Here is a 20,466-nt window from a genome sequence, read left to right on the forward strand (position 1 = left end):
AATATTTTAGAATAAATAAAATCGTAAGCAATTATTAAGTTAATTTTGTTGTTCTTCTAAAAATCTAAACACCAAACATTTAACTTTTTAAATCAAAGCAAAGTGAAGCGTGGTTTATTGTTAATGAAAATGAAGATTTGGACTGATAGATGTAAAACGTGTTTGTTCAAATTATTATTATTACGATTATGTATTGGATGGAGTCACTTAAGTAGCAGTGTTAACTTATTTCGTGCCAATGAAATACATAAATACATTTGGATGTCGTTTTATTTCTTCAAAAACCTACTTTATACGCTGAGGCGTCAGATTTGTTCGGAAAAGAAATCGCTTCCTTTTAAGTGTCCGTTTTCGACTATTGTTTGAGTTGATTATCCCCAAATGAATTGCTGGGTTTGACCTTATTCAGGATTCAGCTTTTCTCTACGTTTTTTCACGATATACTGGTCGATTTACGCACAATGGCCAATTTCTACAACGGAATAATAACGGCAAATTTAAGACATATGTAAAAAACTTTATGTTTGACATAATAGCATAGTCCGCCCAGTTTTTCAAATTTATATGTAGGACACATTATTTAAAATAAAGCATTAATTTAATGAAGATTATGACATTTTTAAGGTAAGCAATTTGAAACCGCAACAGATGCCCAGACTAGCCTAATAAGAATCACAAGTCCGACGTCCATAAATCTTTCCTAAAGTGTTATAACAGTATATCAAAAGATTAAGGTAAACAAGTTAATATTTATATGCACTTAATTTGAGTAACGTCTTTTGCTTAGATATGCGAACATTTGCATGGGTTACACGTGTCGACTAGGACAAGGACAAGGATACACTACATAGACAGTGACCACCGATGGGCTACTGAATAAAAGTTTTAGATTAATTTAGTATTTCCTTCTATCTCCTTCTGCTCCAAATTTAAACAAGAACTAACACATTCTACACTCTATTATTATACACTAGATTGGCGACAATTCTTAAATTCTGTGAGCATCTAAGTCTCTAACGTCTTCTTTCATCAGTCATCTAGCTAAGTGAAACAGTTTTATCTTGAAGCATTACCAGCATATTTTTTCTTGGAATTAGTAGTTCAGGCAGAGCATTAAAAAAAGGACTACGAACATTTCAAAACAGTCCACCACACAACAGTATGTTGTCAGTGTTTTATGTCTAATATCTTTGAATCTTGAAGAAATATTTTCTCAGCGGCCAGTTTAAGCAATTGTGGGAATTTTAAGTAGTACTAATTTTATTCAGTAATCTGCTTCATTGTTCCTTAAGTGACTTCCTGTCATCAAAATATGCAGTTTATATTTTGTTTATTCAGTGTTGCCTTTGTTCGCAATAATCTAGCAATTCGCTAGTAATAACATAGAGAAAAAGACATTTACATAAATAGTGACGTATTTTTTAAGCTCATACATTAAACGTATTCCACACTAATAATTGTGATATTCCCAAGTGGATGTATTCAAAAGCAACATCTAAAGTCTCTGTCTATTGTAAGTGGTCCCAATGATCTAGCAATAATTCAAGCAAAACACGTCCAACATAAATTTTCCCAACAAGAAAAAAATAACACCTAATTAGAGGAGAGCGTTTCTTTTTTCCATCACAAGAACGCTCTTAGGGATTCTTCTTAAGTTTATGTGCGCTTTTCTAAATATAATCTCCGCATGTACTTACTATCCAATCCACAGATATAAATGGATAAGTAGGCACATTAATAAGAATCAAGCAGATGCAGATTTAATTTACAGATAACTCCGGTCGATTAAAATCTTAATAATTAATTGTTAGAGGTGTAAGTGGTAGCAGCCACATAACGTCTACCATTTTAATGCATAATATAATGTAATAAAGATGCGCACATTTTTTATTAAATACTTACAAGGTTTTGTGTTTTATTTTAATATTGTAAGCCTGGATTAAAGCATTTTTGAAAATTAGCCTTGATATTGGCTGGCATATTACGTTAATATTAAACAAAAAAACTAGTTAAATTAGATTACATGTGAAGAACAATTTTCTCTAATCGCCAAAAGCTGACTTGTTTTCATTTTATCGGCAACTCCTAGGTAACACTACATCTATAATTGCCCACATTTCACTTTAATGTACAACAGCATTACCACAAATAGGCATAGCAGAAATAGTAGAATATAGAAACCTACCTATTCCCTGATATTAAACTTGACCTCTTAGAAATAAAATCGCGGAAATTAATGAATTATTCAAAATAGAACCGTTGCAATTAAATAACATGTGATTGATTCTAAATGGCGTTTAGTTGAACTTGAACAACATAAATAAAGCATATGCTGGTTAAGAACCATAAATAAAGAATATCTGGGTTAATTTAAGTTTTTAACGTAACAACTGTTCCTCAATGTGAAAAAACCTGCAGGTAGAATTGATTTACGATCAATCTTAAGGTTTTTACGTAAATTCATTAAATAAAGAACTGGAAAAATTATTTCAAAAAATTTAATTAATAATGGAAGAAATACAATTAAAAAGACTAAAAGAAAATCATATTGTTGATCCCAAATAATTAACTTATTGGACTGGTGTTATGTCACAAAGTTCTTCTCAAAACGACATGCCATGAATTTTCCATCTGAACCCATCATCTTTAATCAATTAGATCCATAATATTCTCATCATGTAGTCAAAATGTATGTATAGTACGAAATATCGGTAACCCGTACGAAGCACTTAATTAGCTAATAGGATATGCAAAAGTCCTCGACCTAGCTTTTATGCTAGTTGGAATTCTTCAGATTCAAATTAAAATTTCAAAACACTTATTCATATTGAACTGATATGTAAAAATGGGAATATAAATTTAACATGAACTACTTTTTCACTTTCGCACTAATTGCATCTGAGAAATGCTGGTTATCAAAGTGCGATCATAAATTTCTTGTTGTTCAGTTTATTTTGTAAATTAGAAACTCCCTTTAAGGCCGGCCATAAATAAATAGAAATTAACACGCAGATGTATTACAAGAGATTATCGTGTTGAAACTACAAAAAAGTGATACATAGTAAACTTTTCAATGATCGACTTATTCGGTTTAATTTGCTTAACATCAATGTATGTATATAAATGGTCTTCACTGTTCGAGCATCTAAATTATTGAGCAATGGTAAAATATATGCACGGTGTAAAAAAGAATTAATTAATAATCGAACAGTAATTTTATATATTCACACATCCCTTGAAACAGTTAGTTAAAAGCGTACATTCAGTATTCCTACAATATTGGCATTGTTTTTAAATGGTTTAACTTACTACATCTTTGTACAAGTTTTCTTCTCTTTCAGTTTCAGTCTTGTTCTTTCAGTTAATGCTTGGGCAAAAGCCCATGTCTCATAAATAAAATTAGTTTACCACTTATCGAAGGATTTTCGTTTGATTAAATATTGCATATTTTAAGCTGGTAAATCCCATCACTCCAATTTCGGTTTTAATGTATGTGACTCTGACGAACAAATTAAATCAAAATAACGAAAATATAATGCCTTTGCGGCTTGAAGTTTAAATGAAGCAAAATTTGTTTAGTTATACATATTTAATTTTCAGCAGTATTTAAGCGTGTTTCTTTTTCCACTTTGGATATATTTCCTCTACCTTTTTCTTTCGAAGCTTTTTTCCATCTTTGCTCTTCTCTCTTAGGTAAAAATAAAAGTGGAATTCTTCAATCGTTAAGAATTTTGCATAATCAAAGAACTGACCCCCATTGAACCTTTGTATGAGCTATATCATCAATTGGTGTTTTAACCATTAGCCAAGCATATTTTATGATTAATTTTGTACGCAAAGCTTGGATCTGAAAGCTTTTAATGGACACCACATTATAATTTACTCAACCAAAATAAAAGACTCGTTTCACTTAATTGAGATAGTTGCAAGCCTGATTCGTATTATTGTAACCGATTGCCTCAAAGTGGAACATGGTAATCAATTTGCAATGTTTGTAAACAAAAGAAACAAAAATCGCGCAAACTACACAATTACACTTTTTCAACCCAAATCGGTGCGATCGTGCCGCACCGTGAACTGGTTTCGCGGATATCGCATAGTTATTTTGCATTGTTCCTTTTTGTACTTTTTTTCTCGAAAACTAATCGGAATTTACTTTCCTCTCTAACTGGCAATTATTTTTCAAAGTCCAACGGTCTATTGATTCATAATTAAAAGAAGGATGTGTTGTTGGCATAGTTGAATGCAAAGGAAATCGATAATTGAGTGTAATTTAACGGTATGCGAAGAGTTTCCCTTTCTGAAACGATAGCAGATAGTTTGATGATTTAAAATCGTAAGTATTTTATTTTCCCACGTTAATCTTTTTATGCTTCTATAAATTAGCTGTGCTGGATGATACAGACAACTGAGAATCCCTTCCAACATTAATGTGCATGTGACTATAAAATTATCTTCAAATTTATTCACATTCAAAGCGATTCTCCCATATGAAGAACCAACTAACTATGACTCAGAAATAACTCCCTTATCCAAAAAACTACTTCTAACATCCTCTATAAAACATTTTTATCTTCCATTTGACCAACTTTACTTTTTACGACCTGGATAAGACGTTTTAATTGCGGCCTTATCTTTGCAGTTGAGCGTGTCCTTTGAGTCATGGCGACTGTTCTCTCTTTGAGAAACTGCATATTTAATGCATTTTCAATACCGGCTGATTAGATGTGAGAAATGCAAAACTCACATATATTCTCTTAAAACAATGATATCGGCAGCAATAAATCTGAAAGAAGAATGTCTTGAATAATTTCCATTTATTGGTGTTTTATTGCGACTTTTTGTGATGGTATGAAAATGCTAATGCATTGAACTACTTTGTATGTGGGCTTAAGTGACTATCACATTGACGTAATCCGAGTTAATGTGTGTAGTCATTATCAGTTTATGTTTTTAACTGACAGCATCTTCATCAGATAGCGATGATACACAGATTAGTTTAGACATTTATTTCAGTCGATGGCTATCAGCGCTCAAGAAATTTTGTTGTGACCGTTTCAAATACATTCAGTTTAGCAATGTTTTAAAATCAAATCTATTGAAAAGATATTGATATGAAATGTAATTATCATCATCAAATCTACATCAAAAGCCAGCTGATTAAAAATTTTAAATAAAAAAAACCTGCAACAGGCCAATGAGAAATTTACCGCAAAATGAACAAATTGAAAAACTAATAAAAAGCCCAATGTGTTATTATACCATTTGCTTTTAGTTAACTTTTGCATACAGAAAAACGGCCAAAGAAAAGTTATTAGGTATAAAAGCACGTAGAAAACCACTTTACACCTTCCTTTTATTGGCTTTGCTTTACAATCATGTTAACAAGTCAATTTAGTTAATTAGCAGGTATTCGCTATTGCTTACCTTAAAATAATTAATATTAATTATGTAATGCAAATTCCTACTTTAGCTATTAAATCAATTGTGCATATAAAAAAATTTCATATATTCAGGATTTTCAACTCTTAAACAGTACATCTATTACTTTCATAAATCGTGGAGATTATTGAATGATGTAATAATGATAAATTTGCTTTCGATCTTTCCACAGGTATTCAGCAGTCCAGAAAGTGGATTTTTGCATGAAATCGTATTTTAATTCGTATTTAAATCTATTTAATGCAATGCAGACATTTTTGCTCGTGCGTTCTAAATTAATTAAATGCCAACTTATGTGAAACTTTTCCATGGATCTATTAATTACATATTTATGTGTGTTCATATGCATTAATTATCTCACTTGATTTTTCTGTGACTTTTTACATTTTTAAAGTAAAATGTAGACCTGAATTATAAATAGAAAGCTAGACTAAGCCTTTAGCAAAATTCAGCAATTCACTGTTCCTCAAAAGTTGTGCCGATGCAACACAATCCTGAAGGGGAACTCGTAAACTCGATCCCAAAAAATATTTCCAAATTGGAAATACGTAAAATTTTTATTAGAATCGCCCTTAATGTAAATTAGTTACAAATGGTGGAGACCATATGAGTAAATTGACACAACTTTTAACATTTACTTTAAAGTTGAAAGCTTTTGGAAATGTTCAAATGGAAACTTTTGCAGGATTTTTCTTAGGCGTCAATGCTTATTTACATTAGTATGTATGATTGAAATTCAAAATTCAGATCCCCTGAAATTTCTTCATTCATTTTACAGAAAATCGATTGATTGATTGATTTGATTGTTGATAAATTTAATTTTGAGAATTATCGTGATTTATTTAATTTTTTATTATAAGATTTTCCAGATAATTGCATACACATTTTTGAAATAGACCGTCAGATAAATAAGATGAGTGCAACATCAAAAATGAGTGAATGAGTGAAATGAGTTTCCATCAAAAAACACAAAATGAAGAACACTTCTATCAAAACTTTTAAACTAGTTGGCAGTATGCTCACATCATTAAAAGCTTCCTTAACTGTTAATACCTGTTGCGCTAGGGGCCTACTTTCGACCACACAAAGCACATTATTATCATTATTCAAAGCTACATGTTACATGCTTTTAGGCTCCATTCAAAGAGCTTGATTGTACATCGATGTAATTATCGCGTTTGATAAAATATTAATCAAAGAACCATTTCTTTTGCTAGAAGCGCTGTAGTAATGGCAATCGGAAACTACACTCAACCCAAAACGCACAGAAAATTTCGACTAGAAAATTATGTTCATAAATAGTCAATGATATACCTAACTGTACCGGCATAACATTTGTTGTAGTAAATAAAACAGAACATATAGACATGTAGCTCAATAGCTACATAATAAATAATAAATAATTAAATAGTAGTGAAAAGCAGTACTTGAAATTTATTGAATAATCTGCGCTCTAGAATATTGGCTGAAATTAGCAGAGCATTAAAACATAGACGGAATTCCTCGTGTCCATGACATGCTGAATACTACCAGGCAACTATTTATGTTATGGACTGAAATGAAATAAAAAGTTACCTTTGCGGATACAAGTTTTAAACGCGAGTGCAACCAGCTTCCAGCTCAACTTTTATGTTAAACAATTTATTTTAGCTTTCACATTATGATAGGAAATAGTTATATTATTAAGGCGCTATTTGACTTTCGGCGATTAAACGCAAATGTAAATCTCCCAAGGTCTTTACCAGATCTCGGCCTTAATTCAATGGAAATCGGATTCATTCAGGTCCTCGCAATATTCACTTTCCTTTTAGAAACATTGTCATTAACATCAGTATCTGCACTTGAAAGTGAAAATAAATCAACATTTCCATACAATTAATAAATATGCATGGTGCTTTGTATTTATGTGTGTTAAGGTTAAGCGAAAAATTGGTATCGATTCATTAGTGAAATTAATGGGAGACTATTGTTTTGCTATTAAAATTATGTCCGCGAAAATGATAGATTAGGATATGAAAATGCATGACCTATAAAAGTAGCATGCCCACAAATCTTGCAGATTAGCTAGAAGAATGACAAAAATTGTCCTTATAGCTCAAGCTAAATTGATTTGTAGATATTCAAACAACCACAACCAGAAACGAAATTCAACTAATAGTAGGAACCCACATAGTTATATTATATTTTCTCTTCAGCCTTGTAACAAATTTAATTTATCTGATTTGCCTGATTTAAGGCAATTTCCTTTATACTTTTATGTGACAAAACACTAATGCATTAATAAGTAGGTTAATTATTCTTTTGTAGAGGTGTTCAGCTGTCTTGTCTAGATTAACCGCAAAGTACTGGTGAGAGTTGCCACAAATCAACGTTCTCTAAACGAAACAAAGTTTTTGCTTGTTTTCCGATTTTACTGCTTGGTTTAGTTCAGTTTCTTGCTGTTACGAATGGTCACTGTAAAAATCAATTAGTCAAATTTAATTGCAGCATACCTACGTTGGGTTTCAAAGAAAATGCTGCCCAATAGGCCGACCAATAGTTTCTAAATAATTTAAAAAGGCTGTTAGATAGTGACAAGAAACCTCACCTTGAATTGACATTGTTGGCTACTAATTTTTATTATTAGATATATTAACGTGAGCAAATTTCTAAAACATGTTAAATGTTTTAACATATAAAACGTTATGTTTCTATTTAAAAACCTTTTTATCAGACCACATGTTCTAATATGGCTAAAAGAACAGGGATTGAGAATCTCAAGATTCTTTATATGTTTATAACACGCATTAGTCTGAACATTCACTCTCTTTTAATATCATATGGCAATGATGGCAGAATGAATTAAAAATGCATGGCTCTCACATCTGCTGTTTTGTGCCATTGAAAATCAATCACTAATTCTCCGAATCACAACAAACTAGACATTAAAGCTGAAAAGAGAGTAGGTCGTCTCATAATAAAATAGTAAAGCCAACATGTGATGCAGAACTAAATGTTATTTGATTGATTAATAAGTTGATAAACAGTAATCGTCCGTATCAAATAGGCCATTTGAATGCATTGATGTTCATCTGGATGTATTTAAAAATGAATGATTATTGTTCTGCATTTCAAGGTGAAAGCACAATTGGGAATTACTTTACCTTCGAGTGCGGTGACTCGAACACATAGAAAAATGTTTGTTGAGATCAGCCATTTAATGACCAAGAAGGTTGCTTCATATAAAAAATTGACCTTATGATTCCAGCCAAATGCAAAAATTCAAAAGATGACGATGATGATCGTACTTATCAGTCGAGATCCTAAACAATTTGAAATAAAAATTAAATGTCTTAAAAATAAGAAACTATTTAATTATTTAATAGCGAGAATGCCAAATTTTGGGGTAATTTATCTGCAGCTAAGCAGGCAAGTGCCCAACCTTTTAGAGCTTCTGTCTATATTTCTTCGTGTTAAAAATTGTATTCAAAAGTTTTACATAATCTCGGTGTTTAATTTGTTAAAACACATGTCATTTAATACGACGATAAAAACAACATGTTTTTAATACCTATTGTTTGCAAGTACGAGAACAAACTGGTATAAGACGCCCAATCGCAAAGAACAAATAATCTTAATAATTTGGGATAATTTGAAAATATATTCAAAAGCAAAAAACTGAAACGTAAATTAATAAGTATCACCACATAAAAAGATTGGCATAATTATCAAAAATATTCCTTTATCTTTTATACGCCTCACGGCTTTTTGATGAAACAAACTTATGAGTCTCTCATGATCGGACAAAATCGGAAAGTGGCAGAAGTTCTGCTGCATTGTCTCATATGCTAAAAACGTATTTTTGTAATGTAAATTTGATATAATTTACTCATTTCTAAATAAACACCATTCGAATGTATCCTCTAACTGGATATTTCAATTCAATTGTAGTTTATATTAAAGCACTAAATAATTAATAAAACTAGCAGGAATTCTGATCATTAGAATCCCCATCTTGAGTCACCTTGCATTGTAAACATGAATAATAAATTGTAATTTAATATCAAAATATATAAATGGTAAAACATTCCAATATAAACAATCTTAGTAGATATTATGCTACTTATTATTCAATTTTCAGTTAACAGTTTTCCATGTGAATAGCAATAATAAAGGAGTCAACATTATCATATAACATATGGCCCTTAGGAATTTACTATACCGTTGAACGGCGGCATTTAAAGCGACTAAAGAATGATAACTTGTTTCAGTGAATGGGATATGCTAAAGAGATAAGACATACACGGTCTAAAACTCGAGAAGTTAAGAAGACAGGTCAATACCGTTTTATGTATATATGATTTAAACAAAAGGAAATGTTAAAGACTGGTATTTATTATTTCATTGAGTTGTCCCCATGATTGATTTAGATGGTGTCTCATATGTCTCTGCTACCATACTGTTTTCATTTCAACTTTTTCAAGTTTAATCAAGAATTTATGTAAGAAATTATATTATTAACATAACTGCAACTTTCGCATAAGGCAAGATTTTATTTGGCTTAACAGCTGTCCAACCTGAGTGAGAACTCGACAGTTGAAAAGAAACTGTTTCAATTCTATCAGTTTTCATCAGACGTATGTAAAAGGATTCGGACTTCTGTTTCCGATAATCAGCAAACTGTTTTCAGAATTGTCCGTCAAGACTTTTCCTATTCGATAGTTCAACTTGGCTAAAAAAGGCAAACGAAACCGTAAATATGTTGAAGATTGCTGATCCTGAGAAATCAGTAGGTATGTGCAGATATTTGTTTTAATAAGCGTTTGGCTTCAACATTATTTACCAGCTATTAGGAGGTATTTGAAAAAAGTAGTTTGAGACAATTCCAAGCAATTTCCCCTTATTAACTTGCGCCAGAGGGGCATTGTTTTATAAAGTACGGTTAACATTCCAATTGTAAAAATCCAATTGAAGTACATTGAATATAATGATAAAATTTGTTTCTTTAGTAAACGTTTTTAATTAAAATTATTTTGCTGGTAAACTGTTTTGCGTCCAAATTTGTCAAAAATTAATTTTTGCAGGACGCAGGCCTCCTGTTGCATGAAGAGCAAAATTTTATGTTTCTTTAACACTAATATTGTAAGCCCCAAAATAGAATCTAACAATTATGCATTTTTCAACGCTTTATTTATTTCTATGCGCTTTTTGCCAATATTAAACGAGTTTTTCAATTTATTTATTGTAAGAATAAACAATTGTAAGTTCGATGGCAAGAATATTTGTAAGTGGACGCATCTAAGGACAAGTTGATGACGAATAACTTGAAAATTTTAATTGAAGAACAAATCAATATCGAATTTAAACCAATCCCGAAATGAAACAGGCATTTACGAATTTTACGATTATTTAAATTCTTCAAAAAGTGAATTAGCTTTAAATAAATGGAAAGACCATTTAGTACTAAATTATGTTTTAATTAGCATGTGCAACTGTTAGAAGCTACGGTTCACAAAAAGTAAAAAAGCTTTAATAAAAGTCGTCAAATGACTCACCGTTTCGATTATTTTATTCAAATAGTAGGCAAACTTAGTACGAAGATCTGCATTTGTAAAAATTTGATCAGATCTTCTTGTTTATAAAGTACTGCAATTAAAGAGCATAATAAATGAAGGATAGTAAAATTTTTATTCAGTTTTAAGCTTTCTTATATTGAATAATTGTTGTACTTAACGCGTAGCTTAAATGCCAAGAACTTTGAGTGGATACCTATAGTGAAAACTGACCGCTTAACTTGTAAATATTAAATTCATCTTATGTAACAACTGTATTCAAAAATCATTCCAGAATACCATGAAACAATTTCAATTAAGAGATAGCATCGGACGTTTTATAAAACAATCAAGCATGTATAACGAGAACGACATTAGAAACATGTGAACCATTTTAGCAGAACAATACAGGACATTTTAGATAAAATTCCACCATTAACTTGAATGGAAATAATAAAGCAGTTTCTGCATATTTTAAGCGCCCGGTTATTTGAGGTCTCGGTAGATAATAATAAATCATACTTAATTGGGTGGCGTAATGCATCATTTTTTTTGACAGCGATATGAGAATTATATTAATTTTTACGTTTTGCTTTTAACAATGGGTATGGTTAATAAACACACAACTGTTATTTAACACCATTACACAGTGTGAAATTATCTTGATCTGAGCAATGGGTACGCACAAGAGCAAAAACTTGAACTTAAGGCGGACGATTATTTGCAACATTAGTAAAAAGTACCCACACTAGTCAGTTGGCGAATTGGATTTAACATTATTTATATTTTATATCTTTTGTATTCAATTTCACTTCAGTTAGTTTTTCTCAGTTTCACGTCGACGTTTCTAAATTCCCCGCAAATCTCGTTCCAATAGTTTAATTTAAAATCAATAAAGCCGCTATAAAAACGCAAACTTATGCTGATTTCTCTTAACCAACCATCAATCACTTAATAAAATTTAACAATAAGCCTTGAGACTACAAACCATTACAATTCTCCACCAATTGCTCATGATTTGTCATTTCCCAGTAAAGTTTAGACATAGCTTGATGGAATTCTTCGAAAATAAATGATCATTATCGTTATTTGCAACAACCGTTTGGGTCAGTCAATTACATAATATCAGATTGAAGATTATTTACTAAGAGTATTTTTGCTCAATGGGGTATTACAGTTCCGACCGATAAAATTCGGGCCAAAATTGATAATTGTTTATATGGATCAACTTCGATTTTGTTTGTGAAATACTGCATGACAGAAGCGAATTTGACTTGGAAAAGAAAATCTACAGAAACAACAGTTCAAGTAGGTATTCTAAAACACAGAAAGCTATCGTTCTCACCATGGCTTCGATCACATAATATATATCGTTTGAAGACGGACTGCATTGATCTTTCATCAATCAAAGCTTGCCAGCAATGTAAACAAATTGAAGATGTTTAGCCACGCTAGTCATCCTGTCGTTTATAGGCCAATGGTCTTGGATCTTATCATTTGAAAGGTAGATAAGATTTATATCTACATGTAAAAAATCGTAAAAATTGTTACTTTGTGTTATTATTAAGAGCGAACCCTTACTGTTATTTCAATCTAAGTTTATGTTACAATTAGCCATTTGCATTTGATAATATTCAACCCATTTTCATGTGCCGCTAAGAGATTTTATAAAACCTTCTGGTTCTTGAGGAAGGCTTAATAACGTGAAACATTGTTCAGTGAAATTACAAATAACTGTCGCTAACGACAATAGTAAAATGTATAAATCTACAAGATTTTTGCCAAAAAGTAACGAAATCAATTTTATTCAATTGGCAATTTGAATCAAGTGAATCTATTTTCCTTTAAAGTCCGTAATAATTTAAAATCGAACATTATTGCCACTCAGAAAAGTAAATTGTTTACTTGGCGTAAATAAAATAAATTAATTGAGTTTATTTACTATTCTATTTACTTATCATTAATTCTGCTACTTTATATGTGTACCTAATAACAAACTAACTAGAAAATTAATTATTTAACATCACACACATGTATTGCATAATTGTTTCACATCAATTTTCCAAAGTGCAGTTATACCATTAAACATTAGTCGATGCAAAACACTTGTTTTGAGAATCTGAAACAATGATCTAATTTAGCAACCCATATCTCATTTTTATGTGTGAATGCACAGTTTCGGGCTTGGAAAACAAAGAAACATAAAAAACGTTTTAACAACGACAATGGAATTACTATGCCAATACGTGTTAGACTAGCAGTACTTTAACTTGTTTTATTTCACTGTATGCAGGTTATCATTTCTAAGCAGCTCTAATATTCAATAAAATAGATGTATATCTTTAAAGTAATTGCGATATGGGTTTAAGCATTTTACCCGACGAATTGCTTGAGAAAACATGGTTGTTAGGTTCTGCAAAAAAAATCAATATTGATGGCCTATTATTTGGAAATAAAAAGTAGCACTTTCCGCCTGATTGAGAATGAAATTAGACCAGAGCGGCTATACAAGTAAATTGCCGTCTTGGTCAAAGAACGGGTGATACTGATTATTAATTTTACTTACCGTTACCCAAATATCGGTTATTTAGCATAATGGGAATACCTCGAACTAATCAATGTTAGACAGGCACTCTAATAGACTATTATTGCATAAAGGATAAAAAGTTTATTGTCCCAACTTAAGATTGCACTGTTAAAGGTAACAAGTAAGATATAATTTAGAAAATACTTATTTAAGGGAGTCTTCATGTTAATTTAAAGAATCTGTAAGGTTGAATAGTAATAATTACTAAAGTAACATCGCAAATATGTTGTACAACATTGGAAAGGAATGTAACTAAAACAACAATAAAACTAGGAAATCATGCGGAAAGTACGAATTTTGGGCTTTTAACTGCTCTGACTGACTTAACAGTTAACAAAAAGCTAATAAACTTTCCAAATTTCACGAATTCTGCGTATAAATTTATCTAAGCATTTTAATCAAACTGATATATTTTAAATTTTAAATCATCATCTAGCAGCTGCCCAATGAATACATATGTATGTTAGCCGTGAATATTGGATGAGGGTCATTTAAATTATCTTCACGTTCCATAGGTAGGAGGATTTTCGGCGACACAGATGGTTTGTTGAGTGACGTGAGAAATTATATTTGAAAATTTTTTTTTCCTGAGATTTACTCTGAAACCGAGCATGGGATTTTCATGTCTCTAATTAGTTTAGAATAGTTCTGGGTGCATGTCTGAATTAGTTCCTCATGTTCGCGGTTGAGATTGATTCTCATTAGATCTGCTCCGAAATCAAGTGGCCAAACTGAAACTACAACACTTTAATTGGGAGCTCATGAATATATTGCTGTAATTTATATAAAAAAAAACTTTAAATAAATTCTGTATTATTTCGTTGAAATGGAAATGTATACATATTTCTAGAACTAATATGAAATATATGAAATTTAATCATAAGGGGCTGCACGACGAGCTATTTTTTCAGAGACATCATAAAAATCAAGAATATTTCACCAAAAAATGGTACTATTGACATACTTGCTTCAAATGACATATTCTCGATAAACTGAAATAATAATAGACTTTTATGATTATTAATTTATACTTAATTAATTAGAGACCTAAATTGCACAAATGTTACCTGTGTAACCTCTGTTTAATATGAATAAAAAACAGACAGCTAATGAAGTAACATTCTGCGAGTTCAACTTCTTGAAGTTAATTTGAATAAACTGATTTCCATAAGATGTGGTTTAACAGACCGTATCTCCACTAAGCCCTATTTAACAGAAATATTTTTGGAAGCGTATTATTTTGAAAGCTGTGCATTTAAATATAGTTGAAACTATTTAAAGTGCTTTGAGGAGAAAAAGAAACGAGTTTCAGAGCGGTAAAAAATATTAGCTCACAGAAAGTCATCGACTGTTTCTAAAACCCAATTTAAGAAAAAACTATAATACACCTTACTATAATTAATTAAAGCAAATCATGCTTTCCCGATAAGCTCTTAGTGGCTGATTTGACAAAATATTAAATTTAGTTTTGTAATGAAAAATTTGGTAATCGCTAAGTACAAAGTCTATTGAACACAGAACGATAATTTATTTACGTAGCAAAGGTTTTCGATAATTACAGTCTGTTTAAATCAGTTTTGTTACCTTAAATTGATCGTACATTTTTAAACAATTGGCTTTGATCGATGATGAAGAAACTTAACCGCTATAGGAAACTTTGTGCTTTGTGTTGTGGAAATTGCTATTTTATACTACTTCTAAGGAAGAAATTCGTCAACTTAATTACTTTGTTAACAATTACTTTCAATGTAGCTTGGTTAATTTAGAGATGTTTTCACGTTTCCATATAGTGATAATGTCTACTAACGCACTTTGGTTCATGTTAATATTATGAAATAAACGATCGTCGTTCAAACCGTTTGATGATATTGATTCGATAAATCGTCCCCTTTGAACAGATGAACTAAGTCGGTTTATTTGCAGAAACAAAATTAGTCAAATTTGAATTTTTTAAAAGCCAATTACTTAAAATTACTATTATTTATTTTATTTATTATTGCATTGTTTTTGCATGTCTCGCTAATGTCACTTCAAAATTATATAAGCATCAAAGTAAATAAAGTATTTCTCATTCGTCAGCTTTCTTGGATTGGATGCAACTTTTCTACCATAATCAAAAAATCCATTTGTTATTTTACATTGGCATGATTCTTACCATTAGTAATCAAACACTTAAAGTGCCGTTGAGTGTTTGAACTGTTAATGTATTAATTATCACGTCATTGCGTAGCAAATTTATTTGATTATGTACCCTGAAACCAACCAATAATTCATTCCAGTCAACGTTCCGTAAAGTAAATATTCGTAAAGCATAACGTTCTATTGCTCTACGTAATTAGATTCCTTTTGGTTTCAAACTTACGGGATTACGTTATATAAGCAGAAATTTATTATCAATAATTTCTAAGCAGAAGGAAGAAAAACGATTTGATTAATGAAGGAAATTATAGTTTTTGTGTCTTTATATGTTTGTCTTGTTCTCTTATTAAACTTGATTTCAATTGATTTTCTGTCAGGCAGGACCATACAAGTACATACATGTTTATGTGTTAATAGTCTCACATTAATTGAAAGTATACACAAATTGCTTTGTTTTATTTCATCAAAAATATAATATTAAGTGGCAAAGAATTATTCAATGCCCTGCAAAATCAGTGCATTTTCTCAATTATTGGAAACGATTACACATCTATTCTAATGCCAATTAGTACAAACCGCCAAATGTAATAATACAACAAAAAGTTTTGAAATCAGCATTTTGTAACTAAATATTATTGCATTAAAAATTAAACTATTCTCTTAAGTATTCTAAGAACTAGAGAAATTAAACCACAATTTCGATAATTTATTGAGACTAATTTGTACTTCAGTATGACGGTATTTTAAATTGTCCAACATTGTAGCTTGACTATTGGCAACTGCAAGGCAAATTAATGTGCCTGAGTTTTTAAATACAATTGTATGGCTATATTTGGGCCACTTTAAGCTTCTATTAAGTTATCAATTAATTTCGACGGTAGGTGTAATACAAAGCGACCCGTTTTCTTCAACAATGGCTAATGACTTCAGTATAAGGACAATAGACTGTCTACTAAACGCATCTTAACCGTGATGAACAAAATGGTTTTGAATCACTTGAGCACGCCTTTTATTCTTCACAGACGAATATGGATTCTTACCATACTTTAACAAAGACAGTACGAAACATTTTCACCCAGTTTAAATCTTAAATGGAATTAAGTAGTCGTGGTATAGGCGAGTATTAGATAATTGACCTGAGATAATTTAAACAATACTTTTTAGCTGAGTAGTTGACCTATAATTGAGCGAAACTGGCTATGTCCATTTGTTTCATATGAAACATAAATAATTTAAATTGTCTAATGCCAGCATCTGCATAAAGTTGTTGTATAAGAAAAGCGTACCTACAGTAAATAAAACATAGAGTTTGACTTTGCAAAATATGTAAATTGATTATATTTGGACTTCAAGTAAAGTGTAAAGTTTTAAACTCCATTCGGTTTAAATTTGACGAATAATAAATATGTTTGCTTCGGAGGTTTGATAAATATAGGCATCTAACAAAAAATCGGCATGTCATAAAAGGTGTCAAAATTTAATCGCAGTTTTCAATTCATTTTGTGATCGTTAATTTGCTTTAGAATCTAGGCGTATTTTTTTAAATGCAAACACTGAGTCAAACTAAGTGCAGTAGAAAAACAGATTTAAAAAAATTCAAGGGAAGAATCAAGTGTAGAATGCAGTTAAGATCGATTTTCCACCTAACTGTATGTGGTTGCTTTGACGAAACGCGAAACGTAGATCTCGCATATTTATAGATTTTAATTACCAGTAATTGCTTTAATTGATCTTCTACAATACAGTAAATTACGAGAGAGAAATCATGCACAAACCCGTATTTTTCCATATATATTCTTAAAAAGCCTCCAATCTTATTGCAACCAAATGAGGCAAAAGAGAGCCAATCAACCGTAAATCTGTGGAAACATTGAATAAGGTAATTTAACAAATTAATTTCGTGTTTCAATTGTTCTGTTTGCCTTCTATATTATTTGCAATATTAAGTTGGGTAAATTTAAAAGACATTAAATATAAAAATGCAAAAAAAAAATAATTTTAGAGCCATATGATAATTAAGAAAACTTAGCATATCATTAGTTAAAAGCAATACATGTTGAGATACTCATTTGCTTATATTCTATAAAATAAGAGCAGGATATGAAACGTGAAGAAAATTAAGACAGCAGACAATTGAGTAGACAAATAGAACAAAGCAACTCCCCTACAGCTTCACAACTTTATATAATAATTTAAAATTCAACAAAAAGAACAACTTTTGCCTTTCTGACTGAAAATCCAAATCTCAGATTCAAAACGGCTCAAATGTATAAAATCTCTAAAACATTTTAATTGTACGTACCCCTTTTCGATATTGAGAATCATAGTCCCTTTAAATTCACGAGATAGTAAACAGAAGAATCCAAACCACAACACTACATCAACCTCGAAAACATCGCGTAATCGTAAACTCGCTTTCGACTTCGCCAAACACGAAGAAGATTCAGAAGCGACTGACGGAAAAATTCGTTCTTCACCACAGTGTTTCTGCCGACCGTCCGCCGCTGAAGACTTTTGTATTAAAGCGCTATACACACAGTGACCGCGAAGCAATGCTTTGACATAATGGTGAAGAACTAGCGTTGGCGGTTTTATGGAAAATTCGAAAAGCTACGAAATCGTTACAATTGAGTAATGTTCTCAATATCGAGTGGATCATTCACTTATAGATTATAACAACTAAATTCCTAGAAGCTTTTCCTTAGTTTAATTTAATTTCCAGTTATTAATTTAAAATCAAGTCTTTTGGGAAGCTGTGCACGGAAAAATGTTAGTAGAAACTAGCAATTAAATTTCAATTCAGCGGATGAGACAATTTTAGAACTTTTCTATTCCATTCATAAATTCTTCGCCGCTAACATTTTATATGATATCCTCTTGGGCAAGTCATCAGCTAGACCACATAATATATAATTTAAACATAAATTACCTATATTCAAAATAATTGAGCTGTTAGTCTTCAGTGCTCACTTAAAACTTAAAAGTCACTGCCGCGCTTCTAAAAAATTATTTCGTTTTATTCTTAGTTCCGTGTGGCTCCTCGATGCTGTGTGTTCTCATGCAAGCTATTAAATAAATATTTATGATGTGTTGATTAAATTTATGCAGTTATTCCACATATTAAAGTCAACTTGCTTAAAATGACTATATTTACTATTTAGCTCAGGACATGCAATGCAAACAGTAATAATGTGAGATCAATGTATTGTATGCATAGCAAATAGCAGTAAAAGACTTTTTGATTATTGAAATCACATCCAAGCTCAGCTCAATGTACAGTATTATAAAATACAAACATAATCATATTAAATGGTTTATAATGCAATAAAAGTGATTAGAATTATCTTTGAACATTATAAATTAAATATGAGTAAAATACTAAATATTTCAAAGCAAAAACCACATTCTTAATAAAAAAAACTTGTGATATAAGCGAAGATATATTTGCTGTGTGCCCCATTCTCTGAATTCAAACAAAGTTTTTTACATAACTGCATACTGCACCAGTAACGAACACTTTTCTTCGTACAATTAGAACAAACCGTCAGAATGGATATGTGGAAGCGAAGCAGCGTCAATTAAGAAAATTCCTGGATTAACGTAAAAAAGTCAACAGCTGACGAAGATTACTGAAGCGCCAATAAATCAGACCAAAAAAAGTTAAAAGCCATTAATTAGTTACCATACCATTCATTGATGTTAAAAAATAAACATTTGACCTGCAATATTTCATATGTTCAATATACATTTATTTTCAATAACAGACCCAATTTACATGACAAAATTAAGGTTTGTGGGAGAATTTTGATACGTAAGTTACTTGGAATACGGGAAAGCACAGTAGGTATATAATTCAACATTAAAGATTGATCACAGATTGACTCTCTAAATTGTTTCGTAATTAAAAGCAATTGCGTGTTTCGGTTTTTCAGTAATCAATAAATCCATATACAAAGGAATATGTAAATATATACATGCAAAAGCCAATTACTTAAGCGGACTAAATAAAATATCTTACACTTATTTGGAGGTGGCTTTAAAAAATGCTGTTTGTTGTTGAGTAATTGTTATTTTCTTCTGGTTAGCTTGTTAAAATTTAAAAAATAACTCTTCCTTTACGACTACGAACGATTCAACTTCACGCTTCTAATGAAATAAAATCCTTGAACCTAGTGTGTTTCCTCAACCGCGGTGGTCAGTAAACTATTTGAACAATTACGCACTAATTGCAAAACGAGTTCCTGTTTTCTTCTAGGGATATAACTACTTCGTAAATCTGGTAGGACTAGAAATTGAATCAAGCATCATTTGTTTATATCTTTTTTGGAATTTGCAATATGAAGAAATAGAGTTAACGTATTCGTAATAGTTGCTTCTTCCGTTGAAGTTCTTACAACAGTATGAAGAGCCAACAAGCAATTATTCACATTTTTTGGGCACCATTATTACCTATTATTATTAATATTATTTTTAAGTATGGGTACATGCACATGATTACAAATTTTGAAATTAAGTGTAGCCAAACGATTTGCTCTATCTATATAAAACTTAGAATCATTTATCTTATATGGTATATGTTAGAATTCATATGCTTGCAACTAATAATTAATTAATTTTCAAATTAATGACTTTGAATGAATTTGTTTGACTTAATTGAACAAAAATTGACAAATTTTACTGAATTGGTCTGCAGATACCTACACGGTAAAACGCAGAAAATTATCTAGCATTTTAAAGAACATTCTCTACGCTGCCCCATGGACAATG

The 20,466-nt window shown here is 30.9% G+C and overlaps 1 protein-coding gene and 1 long non-coding RNA gene across 3 annotated transcripts in view; one reads left to right on the forward strand and one right to left on the reverse strand.

Moving 5' to 3' along the window:
* The window catches only part of LOC109538366, a 63,672-nt gene that overhangs the window by 29,185 nt on the left and 14,021 nt on the right, over positions 1-20,466 (reverse strand). Inside the window, exon 1 of one of the 2 annotated variants that reach the window (XM_019905584.2) lies at positions 18,002-18,222. The exons of the other annotated variant lie outside the window; for it this stretch is intronic. Coding sequence (XP_019761143.2) covers positions 18,002-18,024 — 23 coding nt within the window. The 5' untranslated portion in view covers positions 18,025-18,222. Of the gene's footprint in view, positions 1-18,001; positions 18,223-20,466 lie in introns of those variants that run through there. 2 annotated transcript variants of the gene reach the window in all.
* Positions 17,157-19,457, forward strand: LOC125503470. The gene is made up of 2 exons (XR_007280890.1): positions 17,157-17,578; positions 19,235-19,457. It is a non-coding gene; the product is annotated as an uncharacterized LOC125503470 (long non-coding RNA).

This window comes from Dendroctonus ponderosae, unplaced genomic scaffold, assembly GCF_020466585.1.
Source record: "Dendroctonus ponderosae isolate FM_Combo_2020 unplaced genomic scaffold, Dpon_F_20191213v2 Dpon_F_20191213_2, whole genome shotgun sequence".
Classification (NCBI taxonomy): domain Eukaryota; kingdom Metazoa; phylum Arthropoda; class Insecta; order Coleoptera; family Curculionidae; genus Dendroctonus; species Dendroctonus ponderosae.